A 13,979-nucleotide genomic window follows, 5' to 3' on the forward strand; every position below is an offset into this window, starting at 1 on the left:
CAAACAGCCCCCAGCCCAATAAATGACTGTCTGTAGCACCTTACAGCCCCCTGGCATTCCCAGTACCCAGAGGACACAAACAGCCCCCCCAGCCAATAAATAATGATGTCTGTGCACCTTACAGCCCTGGCATTCCAGTACCCAGAGACAAACAGCCCCCCCAGCCCCAATAAAATGAGTGTCCGTGGCACCTTACAGCCCCCTGGCATTCCCAGTTACCAGAGGCAACAAACAGCCCCCCCAGCCAATAAATATGATGTCGTGGCACCTTACAGCCCCTGGCATTTCCAGTACCCAGAGGACACAAACAGCCCCCCCAGCCAATAAATAATGACTGTCTGTGGCACCTTACAGTCCCCCTGGCATTCCCAGTACCCAGAGGCACAAACAGCCCCCCCATGCCCAATAAAAGTGACTGCTGTGCACCTTACAGTCCCCCTGGCATTCCCATACCAGAGGCAAAACAGCCCCCCAGCCCAATAAATAGTGACTGTCGTGGCACCTTACAGCCCCCTGCATTCCCAGTACCAGAGACAAAAAGCCCCCCCCAGCCCCAATAAATGTTGACTGATCTGTGGCACCTTAAGCCCCCCTGGCATCCAGTACCCGAGAGCACACCCACCCCAGCCCAAAAAATGTGACTTGTCTGTTGGCACCTTACAGCCCCCTGGCATTCCCAGTACCCAAGAGCAAAACAGCCCCCCCCCAGCCCAATAAATGTGACGTGCTGTGGCACCTTACAGCCCCCTGGCATTCCCAGTACCCAGAGAGCAAACAACGCCCCCCAGCCCAATAAATAGTGACTGGTCTGTGGCAACTTACAGCCCCCCGGCATTCCCAGTACCCAGAGGAAAACAGCCCCCCCCCCAGCCCATAAATACGTGGACTGTCTTGTGGCACCTTACACCCCCTGGCATCCAGTACCCAGAGAAACAAACAAGCCCCCAGCCAATAAATAGTGACTTCTGTGGACCTTACAGACCCCACTGGCATTCCCAGTACCCAAGAGCACAAACAGCCCCCCCCCAGCCCAATATAGTGAACTGTCGTGGCACCTTTACAGCCCCCCTGGCGATTCCCAGTACCCAGAGGCACAAAAACAGCCCCCCCCCGCCCCATAAATAGTGATGTCTGTGGCACCTTAAGCCCCCTGGCATCCCATACCCAGAAGGCACAATAGCCCAGCCCAATAAATAGTGACTGCTCTTGGCACCTTAATGCCCCCTGCGATTCCCATACCCAGAGGCACAAACAGCCCCCCAAGGCCCAATTAAATAGTGACTGTCTGTGGCACCTTACAGCCCCCTGCCATTCCCAGTACCCAGAGGCCACAAACAGCCCCCCAGCCAATAAAATAGTTAGCTGTCTTGCAACCTTACAGCCCCCCCTGCATTCCCAGTACCCAGATGCACAAAACCCCCCAGCCCAATAAATAGGGACGTCTGTGCACCTTACAGCCCCTGGCATTCCAGTACCAGAGGCACAAACAGCCCCCCAGCCAATAAATAGTGAACGTGTCTGTGGACCTTACCAGCCCCCCTGGCATTCCCAGTACCCAGAGGCACAAACGCCCCCCCAGCCAATAAATAGGACTGTCTGTGGAACCGTTACAGCCCCCTGGCCATTCCAGTACCAGAGACCATACAGCCCCCCAGCCCATAAATAGTGGACATGTCTGTTAGAGGGTTAATCTTTTTAACTTCCGTATGTGCTTCTCTGCACTTATCTAGCCAGCACGAACCGGTTCTTATTAATCTGTGCGTCGGCGAACATCTGATATCGTATGCGCATGTGCCGCTGATCAGGGAACTTGTACAAACGATCCAACCGTATTGTGTATTGCAAACAAGTACGACTTTATTTGTTTTATATTACTTATATAGTAGATAGAAAAAAAAATCCCATATGCTTACGTATCATGGGTGGGTATTGCAATATTAGTAGAATACAGAAATATTTAATTAGCTGCTGAAGCTTTATATGAACTCTTAGCCTTGAATATTAGCTGAGATAGATCAGCCAAGAGCAATTGGACAAGGACAAAGATAATGAGGATAATCATAAATGAAGTAACACATTCACAGGCCCTTCATGATGAAAAGCAAAAATTGTGTAAATTCAGCATTAAGCAATTTAAACCCCTATCATTAACTAGCTCTGTTCACAGGAACAGTTTTGTGTGATCTCCACTCATTCCTTAGGACCAACTCACAATATAAAGGTAAATATCTGCACAACAGCAGCTAGAGCCCACTGGCATGTGCAGTGCCACTGACACACAGACCTGCTGTGGACAAAGTAAAGGCCAGGATCATTGTTCAGTAGGCTGCTGACTCTCTGGGCTGGTAAGGAGTTCGACATAAAAGTACAGGATTTCCGCCAGAGTTTAGTTTTGAATTAATTGCCTTCCTCTCTGATTCTTTCAAGCTTTTAAATGGGGGTCACTGACCCAGTAGATAAAAAACAAAAACAAAAACTATTGCTCTGTGAACTTTATTTTTTTCCTTCTATTCGACCCCTCTTCCTATCATGTTCCTGTTTCTCATTTAATCACTGCTATTGCTAAGTAAAAAGCTGGCAACAAGATAGCTAAGGTTCCAAACTGGAGGCTTAGCTGTCAAAGTAGCACAGGTTAGACCTGTTATCCAGAATGCTCAGGACCTGGGCTTTTTCGGAAAAGGATCTTTCCGTAATTCGGATCTCCATTACATTAAATTTACTAAAAAATTATTTAAACATATTTAACCAAGTAGGGCTGGTTTCTGCCCCCATTAAGGGGTAATTATATCTTAGTTTGTCGGACAAGTACAGGTACTGTTTTATTATTACAAAGGGAATCATTTAACCATTAATAAACCCAATAGGGCTGTTCTGCCCCATAGGGAATTATATCTTATTGGGATCAAGTACAGTCCTGCTTTTATTATTACAGAGAACAAGGAATCATTTAACCATTAAATAAAAACCCAATAGGTGTTCTGCCCCAATAAGGGGAATTTATATCTTAGTTGGTATCAGTACAGTACTGTTGTTTATTATTACAGAGAAAAGATCATTTAACATTAAATAACCCAATAGGCTGTTCTGCCCCAATAAGGTAATTAATCTTAGTGGATCAGGTACAGGTACTGTTTTATTATTACAAGAAAAAGGGAATCATTAACCATTTAAATAGCAACCCAATAGGGTGTTTCTGCCCAATAAGGGGTAATTATATCTTAGTTGGGATCAAGTACAGGTACTGTACTTGATCTTGTTCTAATAATCCTTGTCTAATAAAGCCGAATTGCCCCGATATAACCCACCCGTTAGGTGGGGATTACCGGGAGAAGATCAGCTCGCTTGGCAACGTGTATGGCCGCAATATTTTCCTTTCTGGGCCGAACACACTATATAATCCTTAGAGGTAGAGCCAGGGTAGACTTTAATCTGTGGCTCCTTGTTTAGTGTGGCAGTCCGTCAGTCTACCTTTTGCTCTATCGATTCTCAGTTCTTCTCCAGGTCAGTTCCTTGAAATTTTGTGTCTTTTTGTTTGCCTGCCGCACTGCATCCAGAATAGCAAGATCTTGGTTGGCCCGATGTTCAGCGTCACTGAGAGGAGAGCAAAAAGAGAGAGCAAGATTAATTCACTTTCCTTTCACCCCACAGGGCCTTTACCCATAGGTTCCTTCTTGTTGGTTATGGCCGTCTCACTGCGTGTTTAATCCTTAGTAAGCAATAGTAGTGTTTATGAATTTTAAGTCCCTACTGGCTAGAAAATGTAATGCTGCTCAAATATCATATTACAGGTATGGGATACTGTAATCTGGAAAACCCGTTATCCAGAAAGCTCTGAATTACAGGAATGCGTCTCCCATAGACTCCATTTTAAACCGGATTTTCTTTTATCTGTAATAATAAAACATACCTTCTTGATCCCAACTAAAAGTATTACCCCTTATTGGGCAGAACAGCCCTATTGTTTATTTAATGGTTAAATGATTCCCTTTTCTCTGTTAATAATAAAACATACCTGACTTGATCCCAACTAAGATATACGATTACCCCTTATTGGGCAGAACAGCCCGTATTGGTTATTAATGGTTAAATGATTCCCTTTTCTCTGTAGATAATAAACGTATCATGTACTTGATCCACTAGAATAATTACCCCTTATTGGGGCGAAAGCCCTATTGGTTTATTTAATGGTTTATGATCCCTTTCTCTTGAATAATAAAACAGTACCTGTACTTCCCAACTAAGATAAATTACCCGTATTGGGGGCAGAAGCAGCCCTTTATGGTTTAATTTTAATTTAATGATTTTTAGTAGACTTAAGGTATGGAGGTTCCAAATTACGGAAACCGATACCCAGAATACCCTGGTTGCCGAGCATTCTGAAATGGGTTGTTTACTTCAAGTTATTCTATAGAATGGTCAATTTTAATTAGTCTTCATTTTTTTCATATTTTTTTTTTTTTAATCATTTGCATTCTTCGTCTGGCTCTAAATGGGGTCACTGACCCGCAGCCCATAACTGCTGCTCTGTAGGCTACAGTTTTATGGCCTTTTTTATTATATCAGTCTATTCAGGTTGCTCTCCTACTCATGTTTCAATCTCGTATCAAAGCGCTGACTGGTTGCTAGATAATTTGAACCCAACAACAGCAGCTGCTGAAATTTCGATGGAAAGCTACTGAACAAAAGCTAAGGTTAAAATCCACAAATAAATAAAAAAAGACAATTTGCACATTGTCTCAGAATAGCCATGCTCTTCACTAGATTGTACTAGAAAATACCAGCCTTGTGTATTTCCCCTGTTTGTTAGGTGCACTTAATTATTATTCTCTGCCATTTGTTTGATATAGATATGCTTCGGTATAAGCAATGGTAGGCGTGCCAACAGTAAAATCTTGCCGTCGGTCTACCCAACTCACCTTGATAGTTGTTCTCTACATCCTATTTTACCGCTGTCTCAGCAGCTTATGTCAGTCTTTCATAGCCCTCACTTTCGATGTTGCGCCTTTTCTCCAGAGCCTCGTATCTCCTGCGCCATCAATTGCAGCCGCTTGGCCACCTTATCACGTTCCTGGTATAAAGAATAACATGGATATTAATCTCACAAAAGATGTTGGTAACTGTAACATCAGGAGAAGGAGTAACCAGTCACATTTTTATAAAGCGAACAAAGCGGTTTTTAATATTTGCTTTCTTCTTCTGAGCTCTTTCCACAGATCAAATGCGTCACTGACCCGGCCAGCAAGAACTATTGCTCCGCGAGGCTACTTTTAATTGTGTGATTTGCAAAAAACCCATCCATCACTGTTCTTCGACTTCAGCTATTCTTCCGCTTTTCATTCTTATTCTTAGGCCCCCCATTTTCTAAACGCACTCCACTACAGCTTAGGGGTACAACACCCAGACTCCCCACACTTCCTTCGGCCCTATAGCGGAGCAGCTGCTTGTCTTTTTCTAAGCGATTCCCCTTTTTTGGCGTTGCTCCGAACACCCCAATTTTCCATTGACTTTGCAGAAGATGAAATGAAGAATGAAACAGCGACAATTGCTGTCCAAAGGGGAGGATCCTCTCTTTGGAACTTGAGGATATGGACATTAACAAAATTGTTAGTTAGAAGCTTGACCAACTTGGGTTGGTTTTCCATATCCCTATTAGTTATATACAGATATTTGGATTTAAGGTGGCCATACACCTTCAGATCCGCTCGCTTGGCGATGTCGCCAAGCGAGCGGATCTTCTCCCGATATCAGGAGAATCCAGGCTAATTTGATCGTGTGGCCAAACGATCGAATTATAACGACGGGTATAGGCAAAGTCGGTTTGGGGACCGAATCAACGAGCCGATACGGTCCCCCATCCGACTAGATTTTTTAACCTGCCGATCGATATCTGCCCGATTTCAGGCCAGATATGGGTCAGGCAGGCCCGTCGTTAGTGCCCCTACATGGGCCGATTAGTTGCTGAATCGGTCTAAGGGACCCATATCGGCAGCTACAATCGGCCCGTGTATGGGGACCTTTAGGCAGTATCGTATTTGTTCCAGAACAGTAGCCGATATTTACTTTCATTATTCTAACTGCTCTAGACCAGTCATAGCTAAATAGAACCTTTGCAATATAAACAAACGTGTATGTTTAACCTTTTTAGTGCCATAGGACGTAGATTCTACGTCCTAGGTACCAAGGGACCAAAGTGCCATAGAACGTAGAATCTACGTCCTACAGCACTAACGGGTTTACAAGCGCTGCGCTCGCTTTTAAAGCAGTGCAGCGCTTGTAAAGCCTGCACAACCCCCTAGGCAACGAGCAAATGAAGACATACTCACCGATCCGGTCCCCCAGCGCCGCCGATCCGGTCCCTCAGCCAATGACAGCAGTGGACACGCATTGATGACGTGTCCACTGCTGTCCCATTAATTGTCGCCGCCCCCGCGTCGCCTCTTCACTCCTGCTGCCACGTGAGACTGATGGAGCCTCCCTGCTGCCTTCCTGCTGCGTTCCTGCTGGATTGGTCGCCCTGATCGCCTGCCTGCATTGTGTAAGCTGAACTACAACTCTCTAACCACTGTTATTTTGCTTATTTCTATCTCACTGTCTAAAATTTTTTTTTTTTTTTTTTTCCATTCTTTCTTCTATTTTGTCATTATTACACTTTTACACACATACACACCTTATTTACAACTTTCCCCAAGCACACACAGACACTTACACACACACTTACACTTACACTTTTTTTTTTTTTTTTTTCTTTCTTTCTTTCTTTCTTTGGCTTTTCTTTCTTCTTTGCTTTCTTTGGCAGTCTTTTTTTTTTTTACTAAAACTTTATTTCTGATCTATAATTATCTGATTTATTTGGTTGCATTTTAGTGTTTTTTTTGCATTTTCCATAATTGATTTCTGTTTTTGAATATTCTATTGCACTGTAAACTTTTGTATTGCTATTGGGTGGCTGAATTTGCAGTGACATTGGTGGATCCAGGGCTCTGACCACCGATTTCATTGGCAATAATTGTTCTTCTGTTGGTTTGAGTGGTTTTTATTTGAATTTACTGATTTTATGGTGTTTTATCTTTGCATTGTTCTTTATTGTGTATTTAGTGGCCCCAAAAAGGTTGCTTTTGGCAGTGACATTGGTGGATCCAGGGCTCTGACCACCGATTTCATTGCAATTATTGTTCTTTGATTGCTTTTAGTGGTTTTATTCCATTTTAACTTCATTTGATTTCAGTTGTTCTAGAAAGGTCCAGAGGTGCTAAGATTGTTCTGGTAGTTTCTATTGCCAAGGGTTAGGCCTGATTGCCACACATGGCGTAGGGCTGATTTTTTCAGCAAGTGGAAAAACGCTTGCCGAAAATTCAGCCCTACGCCTGCTACTTGTGCCTGCACCCGAATGAATGGAATACACTCGGGTGCAGGCACATGTAGCCGATATATCGCATGAAAACGCAAGACTTTGCATTCTCACGCGTTTTCATGGCGTATATCGGCTACATGTGCCTGCACCCGAGCGTATTCCATTCATTCGGGTGCAGGCAAAAAAAAAAAGGGGTGCATAGAGTGGCAGCCCCAATATTATGCATTGTCAGGTTTGGCGGCCATGTACTTATGTGGCACCCATACATATGGGGTAATCGTTTTATTCAGGGGAACTTGCAGATTAATGGTTAGTAAGTTTTTGGTAGTTGCCATGGAGATTTTGGGGAGAAATCTAGGTTTGTATCTGGTTTTTCCTTGATTTCTGACCAAAAGCGCTGACTTCTGCAAGGGACTGCGGCCACAATTTTCCATGTAGAAAGAGGAGAGTGGTGTCTCTGAATAGCTGAAGGTGTGCACTTTTCAGAAATATATAGTTTGCGGGGGTTATTTCAACAGGTAGGGGGGTGTTTAGACTAAATAATCTGCAGGTAGAGCACATAGAGCACAGGACCCCCCTTTATGCATGCCCCCTGTTTGGGGGCATTTGGTGGCCACGTCTTTATGTGGCCCCCATTACATATGGGGTATCGTTTTTATTCAGGGGAACTTGCAAATGTGAGGTTTAGTAAGTTTTTTGGTTAGTTGCCATGGAGATTTTGGGGAGAAATCTAGGTTTTTTATCTGGTTTTTCCCTTGATTTCTGACCAAAACTAGGTTTGTATCTGGTTTTTTCCCTAGATTTCTGACCAATGCGCTGACTTCCTGCAAGGGACGCGCCACAATTTCCATGTAGAAAGGAGAAAGAGTGGTGTCTCTGGAAAGCTGAACGGTGTGCACTTTTCGTAAATATATAGATTGTGGGGGGTTATTTCACAGGTAGGGGGGGTTAACACTGAAAAACTGCAGGTAGTGCACATTAGAGCACAGCCCCCAAAATTTCAACTGAAATTGCCCTTATGCATTGCCCTGTTTTGGGGCATTTGGTGGCCACGTCTTTATGTGCACCCATACATATGGGGGTATCGTTTTATTCAAGGGAACTTGCAGATTAATGGTAGTAAGTTTTTGGTAGTTGCCATCGAGATTTTGGGGAGAAATCTAGTTTGTATCTGGTTTTTCCTTGATTTCTGACCAAAGCGCTGACTTCTGGCAAGGGGACTGCGGCCACAATTTTCCATGTAGAAAGAGAAGAGTGGTGTCTCTGAATAGCTGAAGGGTGTGCACTTTTTGGAAATATATAGTTTGTGGGGGTTATTTCACAGGTATGGGGGGTGTTTTAGACTAAATAACTGCAGGTAGAGCACATAGAGCACAGCCCCCCCCTTATGCATTGCCCCTGTTTGGGGGCATTTGGTGGACACGTCTTTATGTGCACCCATACATATGGGGTATCGTTTTATTCAGGGGAACTTGCAAATTGAGGTTTAGTAAGTTTTGGTAGTTGCCATGGGAGATTTGGGGAGAATCTAGGTTTTTTTATCTGGTTTTTCCTTGATTTCTGACCAAAATCTAGGTTTGTATCTGGTTTTTCCTTAATTTCTGACCAAAGCGCTGACTTCTGCAAGGGACTGCGGCCACAATTTTCCATGTAGAAAGAGGAGAGTGGTGTCTCTGAATAGCTGAAGTGGTCTATTTTTAATCAATATACAGTTTATATGTTTTTTTTCACAGGTAAGGGGGCAATTTTGTCTGAAAAGCTTTGAGATGTGCACATAAATTGCAGCCCCATTATTATGCATTGCCCCTGTTTTGGGGCATTTGGTGGCCACGTCTTTATGTGTACCCATACATATGGGGTATCGTTTTATTCAGGGGAACTTGCAGATTGATGTTTAGTAAGTTTTTGGTAGTTGCCATGGAGATTTTGGGGAGAAATCTAGGTTTGTATCTGGTTTTTCCTTGATTTCTGACCAATGCGCTGACTTCTGCAAGGGACTGCGGCCACAATTTTCCATGTAGAAAGAGGAGAGTGGTGTCTCTGAATAGCTGAAGGTGTGCACTTTTCAGAAATATATAGTTTGTGGGGTTATTTTACAGGTAGGGGAGGGTTAACACTGAAAACCTGCAGGAAGTGCACATAGAGCGCAGCCCCCAAAATATCAACTGAAATTGCCCTTATGCATTGCCCCTGTTTTGGGGCATTTGGTGGCCACGTCTTTATGTGTACCCATACATATGGGGTATCGTTTTATTCAGGGGAACTTGCAGATTGATGTTTAGTAAGTTTTTGGTAGTTGCCATGGAGATTTTGGGGAGAAATCTAGGTTTTTTATCTGTTTTTTTCCTCGATTTCTGACCAAAGCGCTGACTTCTGCAAGGGACTGCGGCCACAATTTTCTATGTAGAAAGAGAAGAGTGGTGTCTCTGAATAGCTGAAGGTGTGCACTTTTCAGAAATATATAGTTTGTGGGGGATATTTCACAAGTAGGGGGGGTTAACACTGAAAAACTGCAGGTAGTGCACATAGAGCACAGCACCCACATTTTTAGCTGTAATTGCCCTTGTGCATTGCCCCTGCTTTGGAGTGTTTGGTGCCCATGTCTTTATGTGCACCCATACATATGGGGCATCATTTTATTCAGTAGAAATTTGTCTTTCAAATTTGCCTTTGTTAGAAAATTTTTATGAGATTTTTTTTTGTCAAATCCACATTTGATCATGCGTCCAAGTTTACGTTTTAGAAAAAAAAAAAAATGTCAAAAAAACTTCCAAATTTCACAATGCACTGACAAAAGGTATTTGGCTTTTGAGTGAAAACTACATTGCACCTAGAAACCTGAAGGTCTGTAGTTTCTAAAGATACCAAACATGAGGGGATATTTTAGATTTACATATAAGTTATGCTGCATCAACTGTTACAAGTGCTTTTCCGCTTTGTTCTGGTGTGATATTGTACAAAGTATTTCTTTAGTTTGGGGGTTACTTCTGGACAGGAACTGTGGGGTACCACCACATATTTGGTATCGTTGGACTTGGGAGTATCAGGGCTTTTACAAACAACAAAAAAAAGTGTGTAAAATTAACTTTTCTATGGAAAAAAAACTCAAAATATACAGAAATTTTTCATTATTTTTTTTTTTTTTTACATAATTCACCCAAAATACACATCATATCTCCAGAAAAGTTATAAAATTTGGTATGTATGTCGAAGCCCAATTAGTGACGAAAAAAACGATATATAATTTCCCTAGTTTCATGGAGGTTTTCCTACCAAAAAACATTGTTAAAGCGAATGAGTACAAAATGCTTAAAAAACGTCTGGCACTGGGGGGAACCGAAATGACGAATTCGGCTGGCACTTAAAGGGTTAATTGACTTTATGATCTTGCATTGTTAAAATGCGGATGTGGGCAGAAGTCATTTATAGAGACTGGAATCACACTGCATAACATCATAACTCCCTGGCAGCTTAAACAAAAGCAGTTCTAGCATGGCTTCCGATTCAGCAGGGGAATAGGGAAGAAGTATAGCAGGAGGGCCACCTGTTGGGTATCCCATCCATAAACTAATGTGTCAGCTTGGATATGTGGCAAGGACAAAAAGACACAGCAGTACAGATTAGGTACATGACGTTTCCCTTGTTATGATATAGGCTGGAGATATCCTGTGCATTTGCATGTTTTGTTTATTCCTCTTAATTACCTGCCATGAAGGGAGTGTATGGAGCCAATTGCACACCTGTTGTGCCAGTTCCGCTTGCTTATGCTGCACAGTGATGCAGCGCCTCCTCCCATGCTATGTTCCCTCTCCAGCAATTATGTGTATGTCCCCTGGGAGGTGAGTAGGCCACCTTATTAAAAGCCACTAGGCTGCAACAGGAAAGGATTAAGCTATAGTCCAATACACACTTTTCCCCCTTGATGCCCAGGAGACTAGAATATTCTTCATTTTCTGCAAGATTAAGGGTGAAGACACACAGAGCTACTAGTAGCAGCTACTTGTCGTGGCTACTAAAATAGACAATGCTGATCATTTACTGATAATTGTCTCTACGTGTGGTTTAGCAGAGGCAATTCTCAGTATTGTCTATGGCAGGGGATTTTCTGGCATTTAGTAGCCATGAAAAAGTAGCTGCTACTAGTAGCTCTGTGTGTTCTTCACCCTTAAGGTTGTAACCCTTAGACTTTATTGAAAACACTGTGAATTTTAACTACAATTCCAAAAAGAGAAAAGGAAGTTAAAAAGTCCAGTGTGTTATAGACCATATTGTTGGTAACTTTACATCGCTGGACAACTGCAAGTGGCTATGTATATGTTTGGCCGTAATACTGATTGTATTGTAGAACTTAAATATAGAAATAAGTGTTCAGGTTTGATGTTAGAATTAGGGTAGACAATTTACAGCAGCTTTCCACCTATAAAGAATGCTTGGGAGTTGTAGTTCACAGCAGTCGTAAGGCTATAAGTTCATTACTCTTTGCTTTAGTATAGTATGTTATCTGCAGGCTTGCACCCTGACTGTCGGAATTTTCTTTCATCCAGGCAATGACCCGTGTCAAACTCGATTTCTTGGATCAGCTGGGAAAATTTTGGGAGCTGCAAGGTTCCGCGCTCAGAATTCCAGTGGTGGATGGCAAGCTGTTGGGTGTGTATGCACTGAGCAAGGTGGGCGTGCAGGGACAGGTGGTTCTGCAGATAAACAACATACGCATTAGCATCTTGCAGTGTCTTCTGCGCCAGGATTAAATGGTTTACTGTAATTAAATAACTGCAGGAAGTTTATATAATTACACCTTTCTAAAAGAACAGAAAGGGCCTTATTGCCCAGAGCCATCCGTAGACTGTTACCTTCTTTCCTTTTTCACTCCAGGTGGTTTCCAGTGAGGGGGGATTTGAGGTTGTCACTAAAGAGAAGAAATGGTCTCAGGTGGGCAATCGGATGGGATACCAGCCAGGCAAAGGCACAGGCTCTCTTCTGAAGTTGCACTATGACCGAATCCTCTACCCCTACGAGCTGTTCCAGTCTGGCGTCAGCCTGATGGAAAGAAATGCACCTAGAATATTCTAGAGAGAAACCTTCTGTTTCAGTTTTTAGTAAAGGTACCGGTATAGGACCTGTTATCCAGAATGCTCGGGACCTGGGGCTTTCCGGATAAGGGGTCTTTCCGTAATTTGGCTCATTTAAACCTCACAGGATTGTTTTGCATCCAATAAGGATTAATCATATCTTAGTTGGGATCAAGTACAGGTACTGTTTTATTATTACAGGGAAAAGGGAATCATTTAACCATTAAATAAACCCAATAGGGCTGTTCTGCCCCCAATAAGGGGTAATTATATCTTAGTTGGGATCAAGTACAGGTACTGTTTTATTATTACAGGGAAAAGGGAATCATTTAACCATTAAATAAACCCAATAGGGCTGTTCTGCCCCCAATAAGGGGTAATTATATCTTAGTTGGGATCAAGTACAGGTACTGTTTTATTATTACAGGGAAAAGGGAATCATTTAACCATTAAATAAACCCAATAGGGCTGTTCTGCCCCCAATAAGGGGTAATTATATCTTAGTTGGGATCAAGTACAGGTACTGTTTTATTATTACAGGGAAAAGGGAATCATTTAACCATTAAATAAACCCAATAGGGCTGTTCTGCCCCCAATAAGGGGTAATTATATCTTAGTTGGGATCAAGTACAGGTACTGTTTTATTATTACAGGGAAAAGGGAATCATTTAACCATTAAATAAACCCAATAGGGCTGTTCTGCCCCCAATAAGGGGTAATTATATCTTAGTTGGGATCAAGTACAGGTACTGTTTTATTAATACAGAGAAAAAGGAAAACATTTTTAAAATTTAGAATTATTTGCTTATAATGGAGTCTATGGGAGACGGCCTTTCAGTAATTCGGAACTTTCTGGATAATGGGTTAATGTACTGTTGCCCTGAACTGGTAAAAGCTGTGTGTTTGCCTCAGAAAGACTGCCATAGTTTATATATAAACAAAGCTGCTGTGTAGCCATGGGGGCAGCCATTCAAGCTGGAAAAACAGGAGAAAAGGCACAGGTTACGTAGCAGATAACAGATATTCTCTGTAGAATTCAATGGGAATCTAGAAAGCTTATTTGTTATTTGCTATGTAACCTGTGCTTTTCTTTCCAGCTTGAATGGCTGCCCCCGGGGCTACACAGCAGCTTTGTTTATATAAACTATAGTAGTCTTTCTGAAGCAAACACAAACTTTTACCTTTGCAGGGCTTTGCTACACTTTACATTTTTGGTCTTACTGTCCCTTTAAGTCTTTCAGGGCTCAGTGTCCTTCTATGGAAAGTGGTGGCAGTTCAGTTCCCACCCAGCCAAGCTGGTAGCCTATTGGTCTGTGTGTGGGTCCTGCCAAGTTCTAGGGTTGCCACCTCACCCCTTTAATACTGGCCACATATTGAATCCACATGTTGCATGGCTAATTAGCAATTCATATAGATGCATGCTGCATGGCTGTACATGAACCAGTTCAGTCTGCAGCATGCATCTCAATGATTTGTTAATTAGCCATGCAAGGCGTGGATTCAATATGTGGCCGGTATTAAAGAGTGGTCAGGGCTTTATTTGGCCGCATCTAATTGTG

The 13,979-nt window shown here is 42.7% G+C and overlaps 1 protein-coding gene across 1 annotated transcript; it reads left to right on the forward strand.

Annotated features, from left to right (window-relative positions):
- The first annotated feature begins 6,501 nt into the window (after positions 1 to 6,501).
- Positions 6,502 to 12,534, forward strand: LOC101731415 (lysine-specific demethylase 5A). Its single transcript, XM_031891235.1, has 3 exons — positions 6,502 to 6,535; positions 11,896 to 12,018; positions 12,224 to 12,534. The coding sequence occupies exons 2-3, from the start codon at positions 11,899 to 11,901 to the stop codon at positions 12,419 to 12,421; spliced, it is 318 nt and encodes a 105-aa protein (XP_031747095.1). The 5' UTR covers positions 6,502 to 6,535; positions 11,896 to 11,898; the 3' UTR covers positions 12,422 to 12,534.
- Positions 12,535 to 13,979: the final 1,445 nt, after the last annotated feature.

The sequence above is a fragment of the Xenopus tropicalis genome, chromosome 8 (genome assembly GCF_000004195.4).
Source record: "Xenopus tropicalis strain Nigerian chromosome 8, UCB_Xtro_10.0, whole genome shotgun sequence".
Lineage (NCBI taxonomy): Eukaryota > Metazoa > Chordata > Amphibia > Anura > Pipidae > Xenopus > Xenopus tropicalis.